Source organism: Palaemon carinicauda, chromosome 13 (genome assembly GCF_036898095.1).
Source record: "Palaemon carinicauda isolate YSFRI2023 chromosome 13, ASM3689809v2, whole genome shotgun sequence".
In the NCBI taxonomy this organism is placed as follows: Eukaryota; Metazoa; Arthropoda; class Malacostraca; order Decapoda; family Palaemonidae; genus Palaemon; species Palaemon carinicauda.
In genome coordinates, this window is record NC_090737.1 from 133,419,089 (window position 1) to 133,444,577 (window position 25,489).

The following is a 25,489-nucleotide window of genomic DNA, read 5'->3' on the forward strand; positions in this document are numbered from 1 at the left end:
TTGCCGTGAAAAGGGTGACCACTGTAACCAGTTTAGGTCTAAATTGGCTATAGATCTTCTCTCTCTCTGTGCTTCTTGTGGGAGGTAGGATTATTCATAATTATCCCCTTAGGTTGATTGGAGATCATAGGCTTCTGTGTAGCGACAAGCGTATGTTATGATCGGGAATAAGAGAGCTAAGCCTTCTCTATGGTCAGTATTGGCAATGCTTAAGGCATTCCCAAGGAAGTCTTTCACCTTTTTGGTGGTCTTAATAGTTCAGCTTCTAGGGATATGCTCTCTGATCAGTCCCTGGGGAGTATGTGGCAGGAGTAAGGTGATCTCATATTTGTGTCAATGAGCTTTTCAGACTTTGGTGGGGTGGTGTATCAAGTTCCCCCAGTGATTGCCACACTTCAGTGGAGGCTGGAAGCTCATCTCCTGTTTCTGTGCAGATTGCTGACGGGGAGTTAGGCCTTCGAGTTTGACCTGTGGAAGGCCTGACTTTTATTTTTTTTTTTTTTTTTTTTTTTTTTCTTTTACATTATCATCTAAACACATCAGTGAACTAAAGGCTTTTTCTTGGAAGGTATGTTTTAGGAAACATAAAAGGATCTTATTACAGTACTTTATCCTGCTTTCAGAGCTAAGAAGAATTTAGACAAAATGTTGGCTAAGGAAGCTACGACTGCATCAGTGAATAGATTTCTTTGGCTTGTGAGGTGCTGTTAAAGTATCATTTGGCCAAAAATGCAGACATTGATTTTAATCTTACTATTTTTTTTTGTGGGGTTAGGTTGTCAAATTCTCTCTTGCCCGAATTGTGTATCTTTTCAGGTTAAAAGATTGGTCACAGAGGCTCACAAGGAGTTACTTTTAAGTCACATGAAACATTTTTAAGTTAAAGGCATAATACTAGAATATTAGAAGTGCAGATGCTGCTGAAATTCTGTAAGAATCTGCTTTGGGAAAGAGGTCTAGCTGCAAAAATCTGTAATTGCTGGATATCATCTAAAAAAATCCTGGTTTTCTTATCAAGATTACTGGGCTTTGATTTTCTTTTGATTCTAATAACGCATTAATTTAATTACTCCTAGAGATATTTAAGATAACCTTAGTTGTAACAGATTAGTTATGAGGCACCACACTAAGAGGTAACTTTGGTGTATAAAAGAGTATTTTCTTTTATGACTTTATTTTATTACTACGCATCATACAAACCTGAATCCATCAATTAGGGAGATTGTTTCAGCGCGAGCTGGAGACAGTCATTAAAAGTTGGATAACGAGCACATTCCCCCCTCAGTATAGAGCTCATTGGTCTCTTCTTCATAGTATATTACAGTCCTGAAAATCTTTAATTAAATACACTACAGTATTACTTTCACACAATGCATCATATAGACTTCAACCCTTACCTCTTCCCCACCCTCCTATCAACTTTTACATTTTTAATAGTGCCTCTTCAGATAATTCTATGGCTAGTCAGTCTTCTTCTTTGTCTGCATCTTTTCCCACCTTTATGTAGGGTCGGTGTTTCTGGCCAGCGTTCTCCATCTACCTCTCTGCCACACTTCATCACCGGTTAATCCCTTTAATCGAAGGTCATCCTTGGGACAGTTCATCCACCTTCCCTTTGGTCTCCCTCTCCTTTTCGCTTACTGGCCATATTTGTTTTGGCTAATATTTCATGGCCGGATGCCTTTCCTGCCACCAACCCTCCCCATTTACCCAGGCTTGGGACCGGCACCAAGTTGAGGCGCAACCCCCCCCCCCCCCCCCCCCCCCTCTGTGGCTGGGTTTAGATGCAGACAGAGAAGAAGACTGACGGGCCAATTCTATGGCTAGTCAGTATTTGCAAAAATAGGTTTGCTCTAATGAAACATGGATATTGTTAGAATTATTTTCTACCTTTGTTTGTTACTTTTAATTTCTGAAATGGGGGAAATTAATCTTAGCAATTAGATTTTTTTTTTTTAAATTTACCTCACTAAATTTATTCACAGAAAACTTTCCTGTACCTCAAGTAGTAGAAAAATTTAATTCTTTCTTAATGTTTCAATTAAATATATTGGTCCTAATTACCTATTTCTCTTTCAGATTCCTCATTGCCTTTTCTGCCGATCAAATGAGCATTGAAATATTCAGGTACATGGGACCCTCAGCTGCTGCTGACCTGTTGCACTGGTGTGAGGTATCGAATCATTTCCTTTCGTTTCTAACAAAATTTTGTAGTCAGGCAAAATGACAATGTGTTTTTCTTTGCTTAGTAGCGTGACTCTGACCTAGTACAGTACAGTATTAACCGTATAAAGTCTATAGTAATTATTTTGATTAAACATATAAAGGCAAACAAAGTAAATTCTTCATTTTAGTCATAATCTTGTAAAATAGCTTTATTTAATATTATACAAACAAATTTTGAATCCATTGCTAATCTTGCAAGCATCCCAACTCCATCTTCAGCTGAATGGTGATGGTTTTTACTTGTCTCCTAAGGTAGAGCAAATGAGTAAGCTGTTTGATGAGTAATGGTAATGATGTTATGAGGGAAATATTACAGATAAATTCAGATTTGAGCTGGAAGTTCTCCCTCAAATGGCACGAAGGCCTATAGTGAAAAAATATATTTGTCTTTATGAAGGATAAAGATTTTTCCAAATATTTGATACTCAGTTGTACCAGATGTTTTCTATTTAAGATGAAGTACAGGTTAAGGTATTGCATTATTACATGGAAGGAAATATGAAAGTTTCTGTGAAGAATTGATTTTGTTGGGAGCAACTATAGTGACTATATTCTACAACGGATTAAAAGATTCAAAATCTTTTGATTTCTAAACAGCTGTATTTAAATCATGAGAGAATTAGTAGTGCAATAAAATTTGTTAGAAGATTCATGGATTCAGTTTTAATTTACAGGGAACTAATGTCCTGAAAGACAATGATGCCAAGAGTCATGAGATTCGTAAGAATATCTTTGACCGATTCTTCAAACTTAAGCATACGGTGAATGTAGCAACCAATGGGGAACAGTTGAATCGTGAGTGTAGCCTGTTCACAGATGATGGGAGGTGCGTAACAATTTTTCATAACTTTATGATGATATAAGATCAAATGAATGGGATATGATGGTCACTTCATGATTGCAAAGGCAGGAGTGATATATTTGACATTTTCTTATTTTTATTGTGGGTATTAATAAGCATTGTAGTATTTTCTGTTTATAAAATTTACACTTTCTCTCCAGGTATGTTATTGTTGGCTCTGCATCTCCAGAAGATAACAACATAATTGACCACTTTGACCTGTACCGAAATAATGAATCTGTAACCCCAAATCCCCGTTCACCTTTAGAGGACTATACGCTCCATATCATTGACATGGAAATGGGCCACCTTTGTGACTACCGAACTTTCAAGCATGATAAGATCTTTCTTTCTCACAATCAGGGACTTTATCTTTACGGCCAAACTTTGTCGGTGCTTTCTGTGCAACATCAAACAATCCACATATTTCAAGTAAGTGTCGTGATATGTTTTATCTTATTTTATGTCAAGTTGACCGTTCCTTATTTAAAAAAAAAAAGTTAAAGTTGTGGGTTTTAGGTATCCCCTGAGACGACCTTCATCATCATCTCAGGCGACCATGAGCCAGCTGGGACTATCACTAGCCCCTCTAACCTCCCTCCGAGGCGCCACCCTGGGGAGTACCCCCGGTAGAAGGTCTCACACTATTCCCGCCTTAGCGGGGACGCGAACTCGGGACCTCTGAAACAGAAGCCCGCGATGCTACCAACCTAATAATACCTAATATGATGTTAATGTATTGTAAAATAATTTAATTTTATGAAATGTTCATCGCTTTGTGTGGTAATACAGGGATAAACTTTCTTAATTTTCTAATGTGTGTTTGAGGATTTATTCATTTCCAAAGTAAAAGAATAAGATCTTGCAAATTTCAAAAATTTCCTATTTTCATTTAACATTTAGAACTGAAGGAGTAGTGGTTTTGAGTCTTCTACTGTCAAGACTGGCTTGGCTCGTTGTAGTTAGTGCTTATTGCAAGTCTTACCTTGCTCCTATGTATATCTATGGCCCACCCCTTGTATCATACCTCGTGCTTCTTTCATTTATGTTATTAGTCTATTAATGGTTTTTCAATCTTCTTTAGTTACCAATAATTCATTGGGTAGCATGAGGAACAGTTCTTAAGCCATGCAGCTAATAGGCCTTAACATCCTTAATGTAGTGGGTACTTTATAGTACAAGTTTTCTTATGTTCTTTACTACAGTATTTAGATTAATTGTATTCTCAATTTCTTATTTTTCTTCCTAGTATAGTATTGATGTCTCACAGGATTATAATACAGGAGAGGGGGTTCCCAGCCCCCTCATCCCGTCCCTTTTAGTCCCCTCATACAACACGCAGGGATACATCGGCACTATTCTAATTGTGTTTATGCCCCCGCTGCCACAGGGGAGGAACATAGAGAGGAGAGGTCCCCTTTTTTGTTTCATTTGTTTGATGTCAGCTACCCCCCAAAATTAGGGGAAGTGCCTTGGTTTATGTATGTATGTAGTATAGTATGGCAAATATTCATATTTGAGATACAGTACTGTATGTGTCTAGTAAAAGTCTTTTTTTTCTTTTCAGATTACACCAAATGGGACATTTTTAGACGTTCGTACCATTGGAAGGATTTGTTATGAAGATGATGATTATATTTTGGCCACCGTTTGCCCTGATAGAATGGAACGTAGTTATCAACATAATCGAGAGGTTGTCATAAACTGCCTGAAACACAGGTAAGTACGGTAATTTCTATTCTTTGAAAGTTTCTTTTTATCTCTTAAGGTTATTACTAGTTGCCTTACCAGTAAAGTAATCCCTAACATTCAGATCTAGTTTTCCATTACCTTAATTTTTATTGATACATGCCATTACTCCTTAGCCTAGTTTTGTATACATTGCTTACTCTGAGAGTAAATGGTTTTCATAAAGATTTTCTTAAGCAATTTTTAAGAATTGTCTCCTATACTTTGTTTTCCTTATTGCCAAATCTTTTTTACCTGTATCAATATTTTCTTTAAAGCATTTACCGTTTCCTTAAATTAGCTGGCTCTTTCAAGCTTTCTGGTAACTAACAAGAGATTTTGAACGTTATTTAAAAGAGGAATACACTAATCTCTTGCCATATAGCAGTTCACTTATCGCTGCCTCAGTACCTCAGTATATCGAGGATTGATAAATATATTACATGTAAATCTATATCGCAGACTCCTATTCATATCGCAGGTTTCTAGGGGCAGACAAGTTTTATATTTTGATTATTTATTGTTATAAATAGCTATTTTTGTGCCTAAAAATTGATTAAATGAATTACATTGATACCACATATATTCATGTAACACTTGCAATCTCACATATTGTGCGAGCACCAAATTTTCATCCATAAAAATTCTTTTATCACATATTTCATGTATCATATAATGAAGGTTCTCATCATTTCAGGCTCTTGGTGTTTTTATATCGCCGTGCAGAGGCTCTCAGTAAGAAAGAAGGCAATCCACGATCATTAAGAGAATACTTTCATTACTTTGACCATCTTCTTTTATTGAGAATGTGGAAGATGCAGCTCCTTGATGATGCTCATTTAGTTATAAAGGTACGTCTTTGAGTTAATGAAGTCTTAGTAAATATATTGTAATAATTTAGATATTTGTGAATTACAGCAAAACCTCTGCAGGGGGTTGGTATCATCAGAGCATATCATGTTGTGCACTGAAGTAATTACTTGAAGGTCTTTAAAGCATTCCTTCAGCCTTTATCAAGGCCTTAGAGAGGCAAATGACAACGCCTCCTGTGGGTTCGTCATTGCGCGATAAGATATGATAATGAGCCCATAGATTCCAACCTCAGTAATAACTACCCAGGATTTGTAAGCAGATGGGTTTTTAGTGCCACTTCAAGGTTTGGGTGGATGGATGGAGTGAAGAAAGCTCTGTGTGATAGGAGGATAGATGTGAGAGAGGCAAGAGAGCGTGCTAGAAATAGGAATGAATGGCGAGCGATTGTAACGCAGTTCCTGTAGGCCCTGCTGCTTCCTCCAGTTGCCTTGGAAGACCGTGGAGGTAGCAGCAGTAGGGGATTCGGCGTTATGAAGCTTCATCTGTGGTGGATAACAGGGTAGGGTGGGCTGTGGTACCCTAGAAGTACCAGCCAAACTCGGTTGAGTCCCTTGTTAGGGTGGGAGGAACGTAGAGAGGAAAGGTCCTATTTTTTTAATTTGTTTGATGTCAGCTACCACCCAAAATTGGACGAAGTGCCGTGGTATATATATGTATGTACTAATACTGTATAGTTTGTTTTAGAAAAGTGTTGATTTTTTTTTTTTTTTTTTTTTACAAACCCATCCTTTATAACTCTTTGAGTTGCTTTCAAAATGGCGAGACAACATTCATTATAGATTTCCTTTCTAGTATGCATCTGAAGAGGTGGTAACTTTACGAGCTGCTGAACCAAATGGCCAACCCTCATTCTTTGTAGTCTATAATATGATTACAACGGAGATTATTGCTGTATATGAAAACACCTCCTCAGAGCTCTTGGATTTATTTGAGAAGATGGCGGACTTCTTCCGTAACGCAAGACTTAGCTGCGAGTCCCAGTTCACTTGCTCTCCATCCAACAACACTTGGGCCAGGTTAGTTTATTATTGTGTTGTACACCAATTTGTTAGCCCCATTCAAAATGTTATATTTTCTAAGAATGGAACAAACTGAAAATTCTACATATACAGTAAGTAGCTGCTCAACCTATTAAAGTGTGACAAGTAACAAAGATCTTATAATAATGCTTATACTTGAAAATTCTTAGTATTTTTTTCAACTTGAGGTCAATGGTGAATTAGGTCTCTCGTTCAATTTAATGGATTTTACCACAAAAGGCATCACTTTAAAAAAGGCAGCATAGCAGAAGCCATCCTTATTTGATAAGGGATCCAATAAATAAAAGACATTTGATAAGTTGAGCGGCGTTTAAAAAATGAAAGGGGACATCACTATCAAAATGTGGCTTTGCCATTAGATATAGATTGATAGTGAGAGAAGGAAATTCAACGAAGCCCTCTCCATAAGTGCCCAAAATGCTAATAAAATATTTTGGGTAAAATAATTGAGGATAGAGAATTAATTCATTTTAGGTTTGAATAATGAAAATGTCTGTTAAAAATCAGCAGACTTTTATGTTCACATTTTCCACTCACAATCTTTTAAAATTTGAAGCTTCTCATATGTCGTATGACCAGGCAAGAGATGGTGGAAACATATTTGAAATTAATACATATAAAACTAATTACTATTATTGTTATTATTATTATTGTTGTTGTTGTAAAAGATATTGGCAATGACATGATTATTATGTGAAAGAAAAAGTCTGCCATTGTTTTATGTAGATTTGTTAAAGATATCTAGAAAATAATACAGCTGCAATTGCTCTAGAACTTACTCTGCTCCCATATATATATATATATATATATATATATATATATATATATATATATATATATATATATATATATATATATATATATATATATATATATATATATACATATATATATATATATATATAAAATTATGTATTCTATTTCAATGGGAGTTGTACCATTATTATTATTATTATTATTATTATTATTATTATTATTATTATTATTATTAATTGCTAAGCTACAACCCTAGTTGGAAAAGCAGGATGCTATAAGCCCAGGGGCCCCAACAGAGAAAATAGCCCAGTGAGGAAAGGAAACTAGGAAAAGTAGATTATTTTCAGAACAATAACATTAAAATATCTCCTATATAAACCATAAAAACTTTAACAAAACAAGAGAAAGAGAAACAAGATAGAATAGTGTACCCTCAAGCGAGAGAACTCTAATCCAAGACCGTACAGAGGCTATGGCACTACCCAAGACTCTAATAGAGAATAATGGTTTGATTTTGGAGTGTCCTTCTCCTAGAAGAGCTGCTTACCGTAGCTAAAGAGTCTCTTCTACCCTTACCAAAAGGAAAGTGGCCACTGAACAATGACAGCGTAGTAGCCCCTTGGGTGAAGAAGAATTATTTGGTAATCTCAGTGTTGTCAGGTGTATGAGGACAAAGGAGAATATGTAAAGAATAAGCCAGACTATTTGATGTGTGTGTGGGCAAAGGGAAAATGAACAGTAACCAGAGAGAAGGATCCAATGTAATACTGTGTGGCCAGTCAAAGGACTCCATAGCTCTCTAGCGGTAGTATCTCAGCGGGTGGCTGGTGCCCTGGCCAGCCTACTACCTAGTAATAATAGTATCAGTGGTATGATTATTATTATTACTATTACCAGTACTACTGTACTGTATCATTGTTATTATTATTATTTTTTTTATTATTATTATTATTATTATTATTATTATTATTATTATTCATAGAAATCTAATGATCCCCCAAGGTAATATACAGTGTATTTTACATTTAAAATCGTAATATGATTTTTTAAGTGAATATTGACAAGTAAAAAGAATCCTTAGAGTTTACATGTGTGGAATACTGCAACCATGGTAAGGCTTGGAATGTAATGACTGCAGATGAGGAAGTTTTACTTCGTCAGTTGTCTTAAACATTTGAAAGCTTAGTGTTTTGCGTGCTTCCATGCATGATTACTTTTATGTACTGTATAACTAAGATTGTCTCATCTCAGCTCTAGATTGTAGAAGTACCGGTAGATATCTTAGACATCCCAAGTTATTCAGTTACAGACTTAAGATGTGTTATGTATGGATGCTTGTGGTCCTTTTGTCCTCTGTAGTTTACGAGTAAGCATACTGTACTTATGCTGTATGGGAATCACACAACCTCAGAATACAGTAATTGCCTTTTCTTTGTAAAAAATAAAAGTACTGTATTACAGTTCTGTAAAGCTCATTGTTCTTTAGTTGTGGATAGTGCCATAGCCTCTGTACCATGGTCTTCCACTGTCATGGGTTGGAGTTTTCTTGCTTGAGGGTACACTCGGGCATACTATTCTATCTTATTTCTATTCCTCTTGTTTTGCTGAAGTTTTTATTTAGTGCTGTTACTCTTCTTAGAATATTTTATTTTTCCTTGTTTCCATTCTTCACTGGGCTATTTTCCCTGTTGGGGCCCCTGGGCTTATAGCATCCTGCTTCTCCAACTAGGGTTGTAGCTTGGCAAGTACGATAATGATAATGATAATACATTAATAATAATAATAATAATAATATAAACATATAAGTATCTCCTTCTGCTACAGAGCATAGTTTCAGCATCATTTAATTCAATAAGAAAGAGTTGATTGTCCTTATATAATGAAAACTTTTTCTTCAGACTCAACCACAAAAGATTCAAGAAGACAATAATCAGTGCCAGAGGTGGAGGGGTTACAGAGGCCACGAAAAGGCTTTTAAGCCAGTTACCAATTTCAGCGCAGTCGTTTTCCGCATCTCCATACCTAGACCTGACACTATTTTCTTATGATGATAAGTGGGTGTCGGTTATGGAAAGACCTAAGAGCTGTGCAGACCACCCAATAAGGTACAGTAATATTACAAGTGATAAAGAACTGAATAATTCTTTTAATTTAAATTATGAAATAACCAACAATACTGTACTGGGCTAGAAATTATTAACTTTGTCTTTTTCCTAAAATATTTACCACGTGGATAATTGAACTTTTATCTTTTCCTGAATATAAATTTTCAAGTTTTTACATCATTGATTTAATAGAACATTTCTGTTCCCATTGCTAATTTGAAAGGCAATATTAATATTAAATATAATTGTATTATGAAACATAAGTATATATTAGAATTTATTTTATTTCATCCATGATTACTGTATAGATGTAGAATTTATTTTGGCAACTACTGAAGTATGAATATAAAACAAGTTCAAATTATTTCTGAAAAAAAAACAATCAAAAAGAAAATAACCATACCTCAAATCATTATTATTATTATTATTAGTAGTAGTAGTAGTAGTAGTAGTAGTAGTAGTAGTACTTGCTAGGCTACAGCCCTAGTTGGTAAAGCAGAATGCTATGAGCCCAGGGGCTCCAACAGGGAAAATTGCCCAATGAGGAAAGGAAACAAGGAAAAATAAAATATCTTACGAACAGTAACTACATTGAAATAAATACTTCTTAAATAAACTATAAAAACTTTAACAAAACAAGAGGAAGAGAAATAAGATAGAATAGAGTCCCCGAGTGTACCCTCAAGCAAGAGATCTCTTGGGGTGAACGAATCCATCTGGGATTATTGCATATCATTTACGATTATTTTCAGATTCTTTGGCCGTGATTCGGGTCTCATCAAGTTTAGCATTCATGCCGGACGTGCGAGCCTAATGGGTTCCCTAACTACAGCATCATCTTCCCGGAGGCTCGTTGCATTTACGTTTCATCCTTCTGACCCGTTCACTATTTCAGTACAGCGTGCAAATGCAGATTATGTTGTAAATTTTCATCTAAGGCATCAACCAGGTTGATGTAAATTGATTAGGCTAAAGTAGAAATTATTTTTCAATATGTGTATATACTGTTTATATATAAATATATATTTTTAAGGCTTATTAAGTGACTTGAAATCGCTGCATAGTCACTATTATGCGGCATTTTTTCAAGACTGCATACTGTATAGTGCCTCTGTGATAATAAATCTAATTATTTTTATAGTTGAGTATAGTTTTTTATGGTAATTAAAATATTGGTACTGATCTTACTTTTAAGATACTGTATACTTAAATATCTACCAAGCACTTCAGTGCCATTGTAAATATTAAAATGGAAATATAATGGTCATATGCTGTTATCTTTTTTATTTTAGATAATAAACAAATGTGTTATGTTTATTGTATATATATATAAATAGAAGGAAGATATGAAAACAGGAAATAGCCCTTTTAAAGACACTTATTTAATAGTTTTGTAATATTTGATGTGAAGCAATCGGAGTTAGTTGTTGTTAAATAATTTATGTTACAGTTGTGCAATAACTATCCAATAATAGCTGAGAGATTTAAATCACCACAAAGTGACATTACTAATTGTTAATTTTAGAAATACTTTTTAAATTTATTTTACTGTGCAAGTTATTTTGTGAACAGAATCAAATAATATATTAGTTGATCAATAAAAATTTAGTTGAGGGGTTTGGAAAATCCACTGGTTGTATGAGAGAACGTACGTCATTCTTATGTACGGCACTTTTTTTTCACTTTCATTTCCTTTGTTTGCTTTAGTTTGTTATCTTGGTGTTTGCTTATATTTCTTTCTTAGGTCGGTTTGATTTTACTCCAACAGATGGCCATTTAACTCTCATATATGAATATTTGGTATCTAACCTTTTTTCAAATAACACTTTTTCAAATTATGTAAGATTTTACCTCTTTTTATTTACACCATTATTATATACGGTTGAGAGGGGTGATGTTGATGAAGGAGAGGTCTAATTGGTGAGGGATCTATGGTCGTGGTTCAATCACGCCCCAGTTTTCTATACTGACGCTCAAAGAGTGAGCGAGCTAGGTTTATTCCTGGCATTCCATGCATCTCTTTTTTTTTTTTCTCTGGTATATTCAGCAATAACTATGCCTTAGAAAGGGTGCTAGAGGAGCATTTCACTGGGCGACACAGGTTCCTCGCCCAGAAATAGATTTTTCCTTTGTCAAAATCCCTTTTTTGTCAGATTTTAAATTTAGAGACTATATAGTGAAAGTTGGAATAGTTTTCCTCCATTTTCCTCCCACCGCTAACTTCAGCCTTAATTTCTGTGTCCACTTTTCATTCTTCTACAATCCTATATTATTACAAACCAAGCTGCAACCCTGGTCTTTTGGAGAAGAAGACTTTGAGATTTATTTTATAACGTGAAGTTTTGTTTTCTAACTTATCTAAAAACTGGAACTTTCTTTATCCATATATTATTCATACTTTCTGTAGTGGGATGTACCAAAATAACACATTATACTGATGAGGTTCGGCATTTATGTGAATCATCCGTATGTGGAAAAAATGTTTCCCTTTGCTAGAGTTTTCAAGTTCCTTAATTATGTGACTATTATCCAATGGAGATTAGAAGATTTGATAACTTATCACCTCTTTGGCTCCGTTATTGGTTTAGCAGAATTAGATATTTTAGTTTGCTCTCTTTGTTGTTCGATAAAGATTTTTATTAGTGTGATTTCTCTGTTCAATACTGTAACCGCTAATGATGTAACAAGTCTTATTATTTTCTTGTGATAAGAAAATTCTTCCCGTTTTGTACTTTTTGTATATTTACTTCCAATCCTTTCATTTTAATTTATTGTAAGTATGATGTAAATCCAGCTGTCAAAAAAGAGATTAGAGAAATACTCCTTGCATAGTTTTGTTTCAGAATACCCTTTTCTCCAGCTTCTACTATTTTCAGGATTTCTTTTACAGATAAATTATGCTCTTCCAAACAGTGAAACTTCAAAAAGCACATAGACTGTATTCAACAAAGAGACTAGTTTGCTAGAGAGGATAGAAGTTAGGGTAAATAGAATAATGCTTTTCTTAGCCTTCCAATAGCAAAGCAAAATTTTTTATTGATATGGGGAGACATAGATAGTGAAGGGACTTTGTAATTGTCTAATTGTTATACATGATCATTAGCTGTTTGCCATAGATATTTCACAAGAGAATTAATTCTTTGTTATTAGAAGATAAACATTTACTGTACTAGGTATAGTAGTAGTTTAAACAGACCACTTTCATCCTGATATTAACAAGAGCAAAATGTTACTTTTAATAACTATATATAGCAGTCAATACAAAATTATTAATGTTAATACAAATGTCTTACTGATTTATATGAAACTAGAGTTTTGACAAAGTCTTAGGAATTATATTGTTTCCTCATAATCTCATATACTGTATTTAATGTGGTGTGTCAATGTCACATCCTGCAGTACCCCAAAAGTTTCTAGTCCAACAAACAAGAAAATGGTAGGCTTTGTAAATACTTTCCATTTGGATACATATGTATGTACTAACCAATATTGGGACTTTTTGTGATCCTACATTCTGTAGGCCTACAGTACAAAGCTCACCTTGTTTCCTAGTTTCAAGCAGAATTAAGGAACTTGCTCTTTCAAATAATTTCTGTACAATCAATAATTTATTCAATGGGTAAAACAAGCAGCTGATTTTGTTGTCAATACTGCATGTGATACTTGTATCAATGCTCTCACTGATACCAATAACAGGACTTTCCACTCATTAATTAGACTGAAAAGTGAAGATTGTCCAGTACAACCCTCTGATGACGAGATAAATTTATACCTGTGCTGTAAAAAATTCAGTGTCTTCCAATTTGTGCTAATATCCCCAAGTAATAGAATGAAGAGGGTAGGCCTATAATCTGTATTAAATTATTTTACATTTAAAGATGCATTTTCTAAATCATGTAAATATATGTATGAAACTGAAGCAGTAAATAATCATATTGGTTTGCTTATTAAGACTGTACCAGAAGAACACCTGCAGATCAGATAACTTTATGCTGCTTAGACAGTTCTCAGCAAAAATACTTGTCAGGAAATAAAATGAGAAGTTGTCAGACATACAAAACTAGTACACTTTATTATTTTTACTTTCTTTACTTTAAAGGCTGCTTTTCTGATCTTATACTGCAGGGGAACCCTACTCTCTACGCGACCTTCACAGTCATTTTATCATGTGCCTTCTAAGGCATTCATCATTTCAAACTTTAACGTAGATAAATTGTAGCCTACGTTAACATTATAAATTATCAAAAATCTTATTACTGTATTCCATTTAATGACTAATGCACTTTAGAGTACGGGAGTTGGTTTAGCTTAAACAAATTAATATAGTCCTTTGACCATAATTAATGAAAGTCTCAAGCTGTTATCATTTTGCTTAACATCATAGTGTACTTGATAAGGGAGAGTAACCCATTTAACTTCCTAGTATTTGAGACATTAAAGGGAATTATTCTTTTACAGATCAAATATTTATTAGTAAGTTAATCTTCATTTTTTCTTTTTCTTGAATTTATCCTAGTTAGTTTGGAAGATTTTTTAATGTGTCGGAAATTTGTTCTGGGAAAACCCTGCAACTGGCAACGAAAATTGGTCACGGGGATATAGGCAGAACAAGGGGAGGATTTGTCGAGTGAGCCAGGACTTTTTCCACAGACACTGCAGATAAGCTTCACCCGGATACTAGGACGTCTCATGAACGAATGGGCAGTTATCCTGGTCAGGATAATTCATTCGACTTCTCCTTAATCATCAAATCATCAGCTTTCGTAGGTCTCATCCTACGCAACTTGAGGTGCCATATCAGGATTCAATATAGGGCTTTATGGGCTTGTAAAGAATTAGTTTTTTGTAGGTTTTCTATTTACAATACAAGGAGTAATCTTGTAGCTCCAGGGGAATAAGCATAAGAATAACCCTTACTGTCTGGTGTATCTAAAAATGAAGCGATTAAAATGTATTTACAAATAAGAGCTTGTGCAGTGGTCAAATATATATCCTAAACAATCAGACTGAGTTAGTAACAGAAGGATTGAATTAAATGCACAGAATTCTTTAAATTATAAACAAATCCAAGGATTTATTTTTTGAGACAGACTTTAACTTAAAGAAGTCTGTCATTTTACAGTATTCCACCTGCGATCTTGGTAGATTTAAAAGGAAATGGCAAATCAAGTGAATTTGGGTGAAAATGGAGATATTAGCTGTAACTAAACTAAGTTATAGGCTTACACAAGCTAGATAAAAATAAATTTAAAGAAGAGTAAAGACTTCAAAATTCTTCAGTCAGGATGAAAATGATATCCAAGAGTAGGCCTAAAGCTGGAAGGGTAAATCTATGGCTATAATTAATGACGTCCTAACAGGTCCTTTCTGCCTACAATTGGGGAGGGGGCCCGTGCCAGCAACAACCACAGGTTCCCCTGCAGCATCTCCACCCATTTAACCTTGATCTGATCATTCTTTACTTGGAGCAAAAGATAAGATAACACTAAGTTGTAGAAGTTATAAAAGTGCAAGTTGAATAAGTATTGAATTAAGAGGACATTTGAATAAAGTCAAGTTGTGGAACAGTGAAATAAATTTCAAGAAAAATGGTGAAGTAGGTTGATTTACGAGTTTGAAAAACTATAAAATCTGGTTATGGGAATAGCAAAAGTATAAAGGAATAAAATCAATTTTTCCAGAGAGCTTTATAGCTGCATATTATTATTATTATTATTATTATTATTATTATTATTATTATTATTATTATTATTATTATTATTATTATAATCTTTTTGTGTATGGTTTCACTTCCATTATGTAAGGTTTGTATTTGTGTGGGTAACTTCGATGATAGTCAAAATTATTTGCAGAAAGAGCTATTGGAAAATATGTTAAGTAAATGGAACCACACACACACACAGACGCACTCTCTCTCTCTCTCTCTCTCTCTCTCTCTCTCTCTCTCTCTCTCTCTCTCTCTCTCTCTCTCTCTCTCTCTCTCTCGCACACACACACACACAGACGCACTCTCTCTCTCTCTCTCTCTCTCTCTCTCTCTCTCTCTCTCTCTCTCTCTCTCTCTCTCTCTCTCTCTCTCTCTCTCTCTCTCTCACACACACACACACACACACACACACACATATATATAGGCCTATATATGTATATATATATATATATATATATATATATATATATATATATATATAAATATATATATATATATATATATATATATATATATATATATATATATATATATATATAGGCTATATGTGTGTGTGTGTGTATTCATACATACAATTCTCTATTTTCCTTCAGAATTTTAACCCCGAAGATAAGTAAAACTACAAATTCTTATAAATTCTGTTCAATGACTGCATTAGTCCTACTTTATATAAGGTGAACACCATGAACCAAGTTCAATAATTACTAGCCTGTTCAGTGAACCCACAATTACATAATAGCATCTGACATCCTCATAGCAACTCCCCTTATCATTATCTTAAGATATCTGTCAATAGCGATAACAGATCTTTATTAGCGTCCATGTTTGAAAGTTGAAACATTCAGCTAATTAAATTTAGACATTTATTAAATGGATTTTAATATCATAAATAAGAGAAAATAGTACTGAGAAATTTTATTGTTATAATTAATGTTAATTTAACATTTAATAAGATATCTGTCAATGGCGATAACAGATCTTTTATCATCTTTATCAGCGTCCATGTTTGAAAGTTGAAACATTCAGCTAATTAAATTTAGACATTTATTAAATGGATTTTAATATCATAAATAAGAGAAATTAGTACTGAGAAATTCTATTGTTATAATTAATGTTAATTTAACATTTAATATGTTATGCCCATGTCAAAGATAAGCGATAACAGATCTTTTATCAGCGTCTATGTTTGAAAGTTGAAACATTCAGCTAATTAAATTTAGACATTTATTAAATGCATTTTAATATCATAAATAACAGAAAATAGTACTGAGAAATTGTATTGTTATAATTAATGTTAATTTAACATTTAATAAGATGTTATGCCCATGTCAAAGATAGCGATAGTTTTCGTATATATACCTATCGAGTAAGCTATAATTTATTGAATGCAAATTTATATATATTGGATATTTTTAACTAAATAATAACTAATATAATAAACTTAAATAAATTAATAGTTTCTTGCAATATGAAATTATAACTATAATAAAATAACTATAAATATTATTTATAATCTAACCCGGTTCTAAGAAAACACCAAAACAGGGTTGCCAGATTATTTCGACTGAATTATCGTACATGAGCCTTAAAATTGTCGTTTTTCAACCAAAATTATCGTACACAGTTTCGATATAATTATTAGGGTGTTACATGATTGACTTATTTCAAAAGATTTTAGTATAATTGTTTAATTAAACCCACACACACCTACATTGTTTATACCTTAGGTATGTATCGTACATCGTACCGGACCCAAAATAATCGTACACGTACTATAATTATCGTACGAATGGCAACCCTGCACCAAAAGGCCAGTCTTGAGTCTCTGACGTTAAATCCATGTAACGTTGCGTCGGCGAAAAGAAACTTTTCCTTCCTTTATTTTGTCAGGTTGGTAATTAAGTAGTAATTCTAAAGCATGAATTAGATATATAAAAGGAGTATTTTATATGTGAGTAACACTTAGAAGTATAAAATAGACGGGATATATCGAAATATGTTGACGTGTTTAGAAAGGGGACATGACTCCAGGCGAACACCCCCTTTACAAGCAAAGCTTAGTCATGGTTAACTCACTACTAATGTATTTCCCGTCACGTTTCCAATGACTAGCAAGGGCAGTTTTAGCTGTGGTTATTTCCCAGAAGGGTTTGGTAACGTTAACTGTGTCCTGTGGGTTGGTAAGAGGCTTAAATTCTGTCCGGGTTGTAGGATAGGGTAGTGGAATTATAAGGTCACTTATTGTGTCAATCGATTGCTAATTAAAAATGTTATATTTAAGACGGTGTTTTCATGTTATTTAGATAAATATTTTATCCTTTTCCAGCAGAAATGCTAGTTAATGGGTTGGTAAGAGGCTTAAATTCTGTCCGGGTTGTAGGATAGGGTAGTGGAATTATAAGGTCACTTATTGTGTCAATCGATTGCTAATTAAAAATGTTATATTTAAGACTTTTTCATGTTATTTAGATAAATATCTTATCCTTTTCCAGCAGAAATGCTAGTTAATGGGTTGGTAAGAGGCTTAAATTCTGTCTGGGTTGTAGGATAGGGTAGTGGAATTATAAGGTCACTTATTGTGTCAATCGATTGCTAATTAAAAATGTTATATTTAAGACTTTTTCATGTTATTTAGATAAATATCTTATCCTTTTCCAGCAGAAATGCTAGTTAATGGGTTGGTAAGAGGCTTAAATTCTGTCTGGGTTGTAGGATAGGGTAGTGGAATTATAAGGTCACTTATTGTGTCAATCGATTGCTAATTAAAAATGTTATATTTAAGACTTTTTCATGTTATTTAGATAAATATCTTATCCTTTTCCAGCAGAAATGCTAGTTAATGGGTTGGTAAGAGGCTTAAATTCTGTCCGGGTTGTAGGATAGGGTAGTGGAATTATAAGGTCACTTATTGTGTCAATCGATTGCTAATTAAAAATGTTATATTTAAGACTTTTTCATGTTATTTAGATAAATATCTTATCCTTTTCCAGCAGAAATGCTAGTTAATGGGTTGGTAAGAGGCTTAAATTCTGTCTGGGTTGTAGGATAGGGTAGTGGAATTATAAGGTCACTTATTGTGTCAATCGATTGCTAATTAAAAATGTTATATTTAAGACTTTTTCATGTTATTTAGATAAATATCTTATCCGTTTCCAGCAGAAATGCTAGTTAACTCATTCCAAACGGTACCCTAATCAAAGTCTTTGGTTTAATATGAGGTTAATTTATGCATGGTTTGATGTAAGTTCATGTCTGACAGGTTTAAATTCCTGGGGTGTATGTATGATGACTTTTGACTAAAAATACGAGTGTAAGGGGTTGCGCCTCCCCGTTAGTTAAGTTCGTAAGGATACAACTTGTAGGTTAGGTTAGATTAGGGGGGGAAAGTTAAGGTTGGTTGGTGTCCATATTTTATGCTCGCTAGAGGAACTATTCGCTGATGTTCTAAGGCTCCAAATTCCTTAAATCCAGTTTTATCTTTTAAGAAAATTTTCCTATCTTATATACCTTTCAAACTGTGCTATACCTGTAATATACCTGTCAAACTGTTGAGTCAGTTTGATTGATTTTTCTTTAGAATTACACCTTAATTCTAAAGCAATAGTCTGCTACTATAGTGTATTCCCCACTTAACCTGTTCTATGGTGCCATAAATTTGAAGTAAGACACAAGAGGACATCCTAACTGCCCCCTTCCCAACCTTGACCTAACCTAACCTAGGTCTCTACTGTAGCTAAATATTTACCCAGTAGCCAGCTCTAGTAAACACTGAAACTTTGTGTCTCTTCCTATAGTCATTTTTTTTAGCGAGGCAGATTTGCACCGGCGCGCAGGGGTGCCCTTTTAGCTCGGAAACGTTTCCTGATCGCTGATTGGTTAGACAAGATAATTCTAACTAATCAGCGAGCAGGAAACTTTTTCCGAGCTAAAAGGGCACTACTGCGAGTCGGTACAAATACGTCTCATTAAAACAAATTGAATATAGTTCATCCCAGGATGCTGGGTCCATACTTCATGTGGCAAACTTTCCTGTACCTAAACTGGCTTAGAACATGTCCAGTGTTAGTATATGATACAGTACTTTAATTACTAGCAAAACTGAAATTCGCTATAAGAAATGGACGAGTGCTGGCTAGTATGGTATTTTTCTCTATATGTTTAATAGGGACTGGGACATAATAACTTCTTGCTTGGATTCGCTTTAGTCACCTTTTCTGATTTTTTTATGGTGTAATCATTACCTGGCTTTTTTAACCAATTAAGATCTTCCACCAAATATTTATGCACAAGTTCCCAGATGTTTTTCTACAACATCCATTTATTTTCTACCGTTCCCTTCAGTTTTAGTTAAACCACCATCACATGAAGTGAAGACGTCTCCAAGAGGGAACTTAGGGAAGTACAATCTATTTCGAAATTTAGTGTAATTTTATCTATGTTGAATATTAAATTAGGATGGAGACACTTTCCGTTCAGTGTATAGTTATTGTTACCCGTGTGAAAGTATAAAATTATGAAATAACCCCGAAATAATGAGCCATAGGAATTATAAGCACAGCTCAATATTACCACTTGCCAGTACATATGGAGCTTGCCATTTTTTTTTTTTTTTTTCCATGAGCGAAGCAAAAGCTTTTAGAAGGACGTGAAGTGAATCTTAGATAAATTTGATACTTTAATTTTCAGCCACTTACATTAACCATATATTTTTCCAACTGGTTATCTAGTGTTTATTTTGCATTTCTGACCATTATTATTGCTGCAAATCACTTGCTTTTTGGCATTTCCCCACCCCAAAAAACCCTGGTTTCCCACTAGGATTCCCCATAATTGTCTTTATGTAAGAGGGTCCAAATACTCATGAACAGGTGGTTTGCCCCCAATAATCATGGTCAGAAATGCATAAAACACAAGATAGCGAATAGGATAAAAATATGGTTCATTTATTTGGCTAGAAATTAAAAGTATCAAACTATGGCTTAGAAGAGGTATGCATGTCTTGCCTATTTGATCCGATTCAAATACAAACTTCATCCTTTTAGGTGGGAAATATGTCTTTAGCGGAGCTGGAACGGCTTTGGAATTTGTTAAATAGGTAGTTAATTATAGGATGTAAGGGAGACTGAGAATCCCGCGCCTCCACCTGTCGGAAGCACGTCTCTTATTTAAGCTGCAGCTCATACAGATTACTTGTTTGCAAAACAAGAGTGCTTAGAGGTAGCTGTGATGGTGAAGAACTCATCGGGGTGGCCAGTTATATTTCTTCTTCCGAGGAGTCGCATGTAGGTGACATTAGAGAAATAGAGGACTGCTTCACAGAGCTCCCTGATCCAGCATGTAGTCTTCTTCAAGGGATTTGGTCTTTAAAGGGATCTTCAGCCAAACCCTCGTCCATTCCTATGTGATCGAGTGCAAGGAAGACCCCCACCGCTTTTTCTAGACCACAATCAGAACTGCCAACAACTTCTTCCAGAAAGGAACCTGTGTATGCACAGCCTTTTCAAGCCACCCAACCTGGTCCATACGGGAAGGGGCTGGCCGGAGGAAGAGAGGTAAAGGGAAACTCTGATGCTGGCGTTTCACTTCTCTTACTGCTGTGATTAAGGGGATACTTTTCTTGCCATTAGGCAACATGTCAGAAACACAGGATCGAACTGTGAGTTATGAGCATCCTTTGAGCTGGTTACTTTTTTCCCTTTCATGACTGTCAGCCTCCTCCACTGTCTCACGTACTGATAGAGTCCAGTCCTCCAACATCGTCAAAAGCCCTGGCCTTACGGACAAAGGTAGAAGGGATGTTGGAGAAGAATGAACTCGGTCATTCGAGAAGTGTCTCCAGGCTTTTAGAGTCGACTCTTCCCAGCAGAGAAGTCCACTCAGGGCCTGGAGACCAGTTGTCAACTTATCTCGTCTGAACAAGTTTGTGTGATACAAAGTTCATGAGGGAAACGGTGCATTTTTTTAGTTCCATTAGAAAGGGAGACTTCATGCTTTCGGTGGACCCAAAAAATGCACTTTCAAGTATCTGTGCACCAGTCTGCTCAAAAGTACCTTTGCTTCTCCCTCTAAAGTATGGTGTTCACTCGTGTGTTCATCTTGGTGGCAGTTTGGTCCCTCTTGCGAAAGATACAGCTTTTAATGAATCTCGATGATTGGCTGATCCTTGCCACCTTGATTAGGTAGTTGCTACAGGATCGAGATTGATTTCTCATGTTTTATCAAGACTTGGGTACTGTGATTAATTAAGTAATCCTCACACCAAAGTATAGGTTGATGTACTTGGGTATTGTGATAGAAACAGCAGCAGCGAGTCTTTCTGTCAGACGATCGCATTGGGAAGATCAAAGAGTTTGTGCAAGCAGCAGCGAGTCTTTCTGTCAAACGATCGCATTGGGAAGATCAAAGAGTTTGTGCAAGCAGCAGCGAGTCTTTCTATCAGATGATTGCATTGGTAAGATCAAAGAGTTTGCGCAAGCGGCAGCGAGTCTTTCTGTCAGACGATCGCATTGGGAAGATCAAAGAGTTTGCGCAACCATCTCTGTCTTTGAGCGACCGTTTCTGTTCAAGACAGAAATCCCAGCTCGGCACTGTCAGTTTTCACGGCCACATTTCCTTGCTTGAGAAGGTCACTCCACACGGGCACCTCTACTCTCTGCCACTGGACATGCAACTGTTCTCAAGATGTGTAGAAAGAGTGGTGTGGAGCTCACCTGAATGACCATGTTATCTCTGGACTACAGTCAGAAGAAGAAATGCATCTTCAAATCAGATGTCCCCCTTTTACCTTGTGCTTATCATCTGTCAATCTGAGGGCACATAAGAGATATGGTTTTCCAGGATATTTGGTCTTGCACCTCTGTATTGGTGGTGCTGTATAGGCTTTGCCTTCTTGTTATGATTTTTATAATTGCTGTTATGGTTTTTGACGAAAGTTTCCATTACTGTATATTATTTTTCTGTGGTGATTTCATACTGTATCAGATTCAGTAATGCCATTCAAGATTTCTGACAGCTTTCAATTGATTGATCTGTAACTTGTAACTTATACAAAATTTTTTGTTTTTTCAGAAATACCTTAGGATTGGTTGTAACAATGTCGCAGGAGCAACAAGACAATGACCAGACTCAAGAACAGCCATCGGCAGAGCAACCGCCCCGGGGCAGCGGGATGGAAGCGTTAAAATCCCACGTAATGGAGCATAAGGTGGACACAGCACTATGGGCAACTCGGGCTCTCACATTAGTTTTCTGCATTTCTTATTTAATTCCTATATTTGGGTAAGCGATCGACAGCATCTGTTTATTTTAGCTTCACATTAATTATTGATTTATCTTCAGTAATGTATCTTATATAAGCACAGAATATAATTGATCTTGCCATTCCCAAACCATAGCTTGACAGATTTTTATTACCTAGTCTGCAAATGAAGCTTGTTTGTTGTTTCAGAATGTTAAATTAATGCTCCTACATTGGTCCTTTCCATGACCTCTTGCATCACTTCATTCATAGAATATAGTACTGGATACTGTATTAAACTCACAATAACACCAAACTTGCTTCTCTGTCATCAACATCTATCTAACAAGTTTTTCTTCCATTCAAATATTTTCTGCTCACTCTAATCTTATAGCCTTATGTTTCATACATCATCATCACATTCCTCCCTATATCATTGTCTGATTATATTATGTTTTTTTTCCAAGGTCAATGTAAGCAATATACTGTATTTCCCACTACTTAAACTTCTGACACGTATCATAGCTTACATTTCAACTACATGCTGTCTTCCTTGTAAGGCTCCTTTGATCTTCCCCTGTCATTCCTTCTGCCTTACTTGTAAAACCTTTTCTTTGACCTTCCCGGGAATACCAAGTGTGATATGCTGAATCCCGACATACTTTGTGCCCTGGTCAGCCACTCCATAAATCAACACCACCACATCACAGATCCTTGTTTGCAGTGGTATTTAGGATAGGTCCTTTCTGCTTTTTCAACCTTTTTATTCCAACTTTATATTCTCAGCAGTCTTATCCCTAAGCCAACACTTACGAATTGCTCCACAAACAAGACCCCTAGCACAGGGTTTTGGAATCTTAGCACCAATGTTGATAAGCATAATCATCATCAATACAATAAGCAGTCACAGATTCACAGTACTGTCATCCACGTTTTTATCATTTAGATCTGCCTCATATATTGTATCAGGAAATATGTAAATGTCCCTTGTTCCTACATGAATGCAATTTACTTAAAACTTGTTAATTTGTCCTGAAAATTTTAGGTAGTACTCATAATACCTTGGATTGTAATTGCTAAAAAAAAAGTGGGGTTTGTAAGATGAAAAGTACTGTACTTTAATGATATTTTTTCAATAAGTTATTAAGCATGTACATTACTGTATGTAAACAAAATTCTCCTAAGTGAATTTTCAGTGAAAAGTTTTCTTAAATCTTTGGCGTTAAAGTGGTTTATTACTGTTATAGTATTTGAAAAATTTTCACTTATTGGACATACAGTATATAGCATTTATAATATAGTACATTAGATCAAACAAATTTTGATTGTTTTCTCAAGTCAACTGTATGTCTACATTTTTTTTTTCAGGAATCCAGTCAGTAGCTATCAAAAAGTTCTTATGAGTAATGCGGCCACATCAGCCTTAAGACTCCATCAAAGAATTCCTACAGTCCAGTTCTCCCGAGAGTTTTTTTCCCAGCTGTTAATGGAGGACTCCGCTCACTATCTCCTCTACTCCATCATTTTCATGTACACAGCTCCCATAACTATGGTTTTGGCTCCAATATTCTTGTTCGCCCTCCTTCATTTTGCCAGCTATTCACTTGGTCTTCTAGACGTAAGTATTACATACGGTATAATGATGTGCATAACATTAGTTGTGAGATGTAGTGTAATTTCAAGTCATAATTTTCGAACAGACGGTTTGTTTCTGAATGTGTAGAATTCAGATAAGTATTTGAGAAGATACAAATGCTAGCGAATAACTGAAAAGATACAGAGCAAAATATTAACTGGAAAGAAATTATTTTTTCACATACCAAGGCCTGCCTGAACAGACTCTTAGTGTCTGATGGAGGGCTAGAAATAAACCCCTAAAAATAAAAGTAAGTAAGTAAAGTGGTAGTAAGCATGAGAATTGTAATTTTCAATTTTCAATATTAAACTTAGCCGGTGATCATATAAGCTGCAACTCTGTTGCTCGACAGAAAAACCTACGGTCAAAATACGCCAGCGATCGCTATGCAGGTGGGGGTGTACATCAACAGCGCCATCTGTCGAGCAGGTACTTAGTACTCCAAGTAAACAAAGAACCAATTTTCTCTCTGTCGGGCTACCGGCAAGACCTACTAATACGCTGTTACTAACTGGATTTGTTTTCACAACTATTTGGTGAAGTACACTATTCTAGTTTTGAGCTTTCGCTATGCAGGTGTTTTATCTTCATCTCAAAACTTGAACTCGTTTTGGATAGATTTAATTATGGTGACAAAGAGAGTATGGACTCTCTTTCACTTTTAAATGGCCGACCCTTCCCTTAGACGGAAGTGTGTTTAGGTTTTTAGTAATTTTGCTTAACACGTTATAGATCTATATATTTTATATCTCTCCGCCTTTATTAGGCCTCTTCGATTAACTTTCCATTTATTATAAACATATAAAAATAAATTTTTATGTTTTGTTATATGCGACCTTTCCTGATAGTAGGCGGTCCTAACTTGGAACCGAAGTTAATCAACGTTGAGCCCGTTATATCGTATTTAGCCTTTAAAGAATTTAAAACTTTTTAAATTTAATGTTTTATGAAAGAATTTCTTTGATAGTCTTCGTACTGTTTTCAAAGATGAACTAACGTTTAGTTTTTTAGACTACGCAGTTGTTGACGTTCAGGACGTTCAACATGCGCTCTATCGTTACGATAGAGAGAGAGTGTATCACGGTTTCACTTTGCAGTAAGAGTAAATCGATTCTGACGTTTCGTTCATTCTTTCTTAGCTTAAATGTTTTAAATTCTAAATTAAAGGAACTTTTTATTTGGAAAACCTTTCAGTTTTTTCCTTTAGTCAAATAACATGTTATTTTGACGATATATAATTGGGCTCTTCTCTTAGGTGCGAAATCAAGAGAGAAAGAGAGAGAGAGAGATAGAGACGGAGGGAGAGAGAGGAGAGAAAACGTTCCGTTCAAGCGGGTAAC

The 25,489-nt window shown here is 35.1% G+C and overlaps 2 protein-coding genes across 2 annotated transcripts in view; one reads left to right on the forward strand and one right to left on the reverse strand.

The window, feature by feature from the left end:
- Nucleotides 1-25,489, reverse strand: part of LOC137652463 (DET1 homolog) — a 110,284-nt gene that overhangs the window by 43,085 nt on the left and 41,710 nt on the right. The window lies entirely within an intron of this gene.
- On the forward strand, nt 2,083-12,398 carry LOC137652461 (DET1 homolog). Its single transcript, XM_068385847.1, has 8 exons — nt 2,083-2,173; nt 2,901-3,052; nt 3,229-3,499; nt 4,635-4,786; nt 5,493-5,646; nt 6,461-6,684; nt 9,363-9,569; nt 10,322-12,398. The coding sequence occupies exons 1-8, from the start codon at nt 2,108-2,110 to the stop codon at nt 10,521-10,523; spliced, it is 1,428 nt and encodes a 475-aa protein (XP_068241948.1). The 5' UTR covers nt 2,083-2,107; the 3' UTR covers nt 10,524-12,398.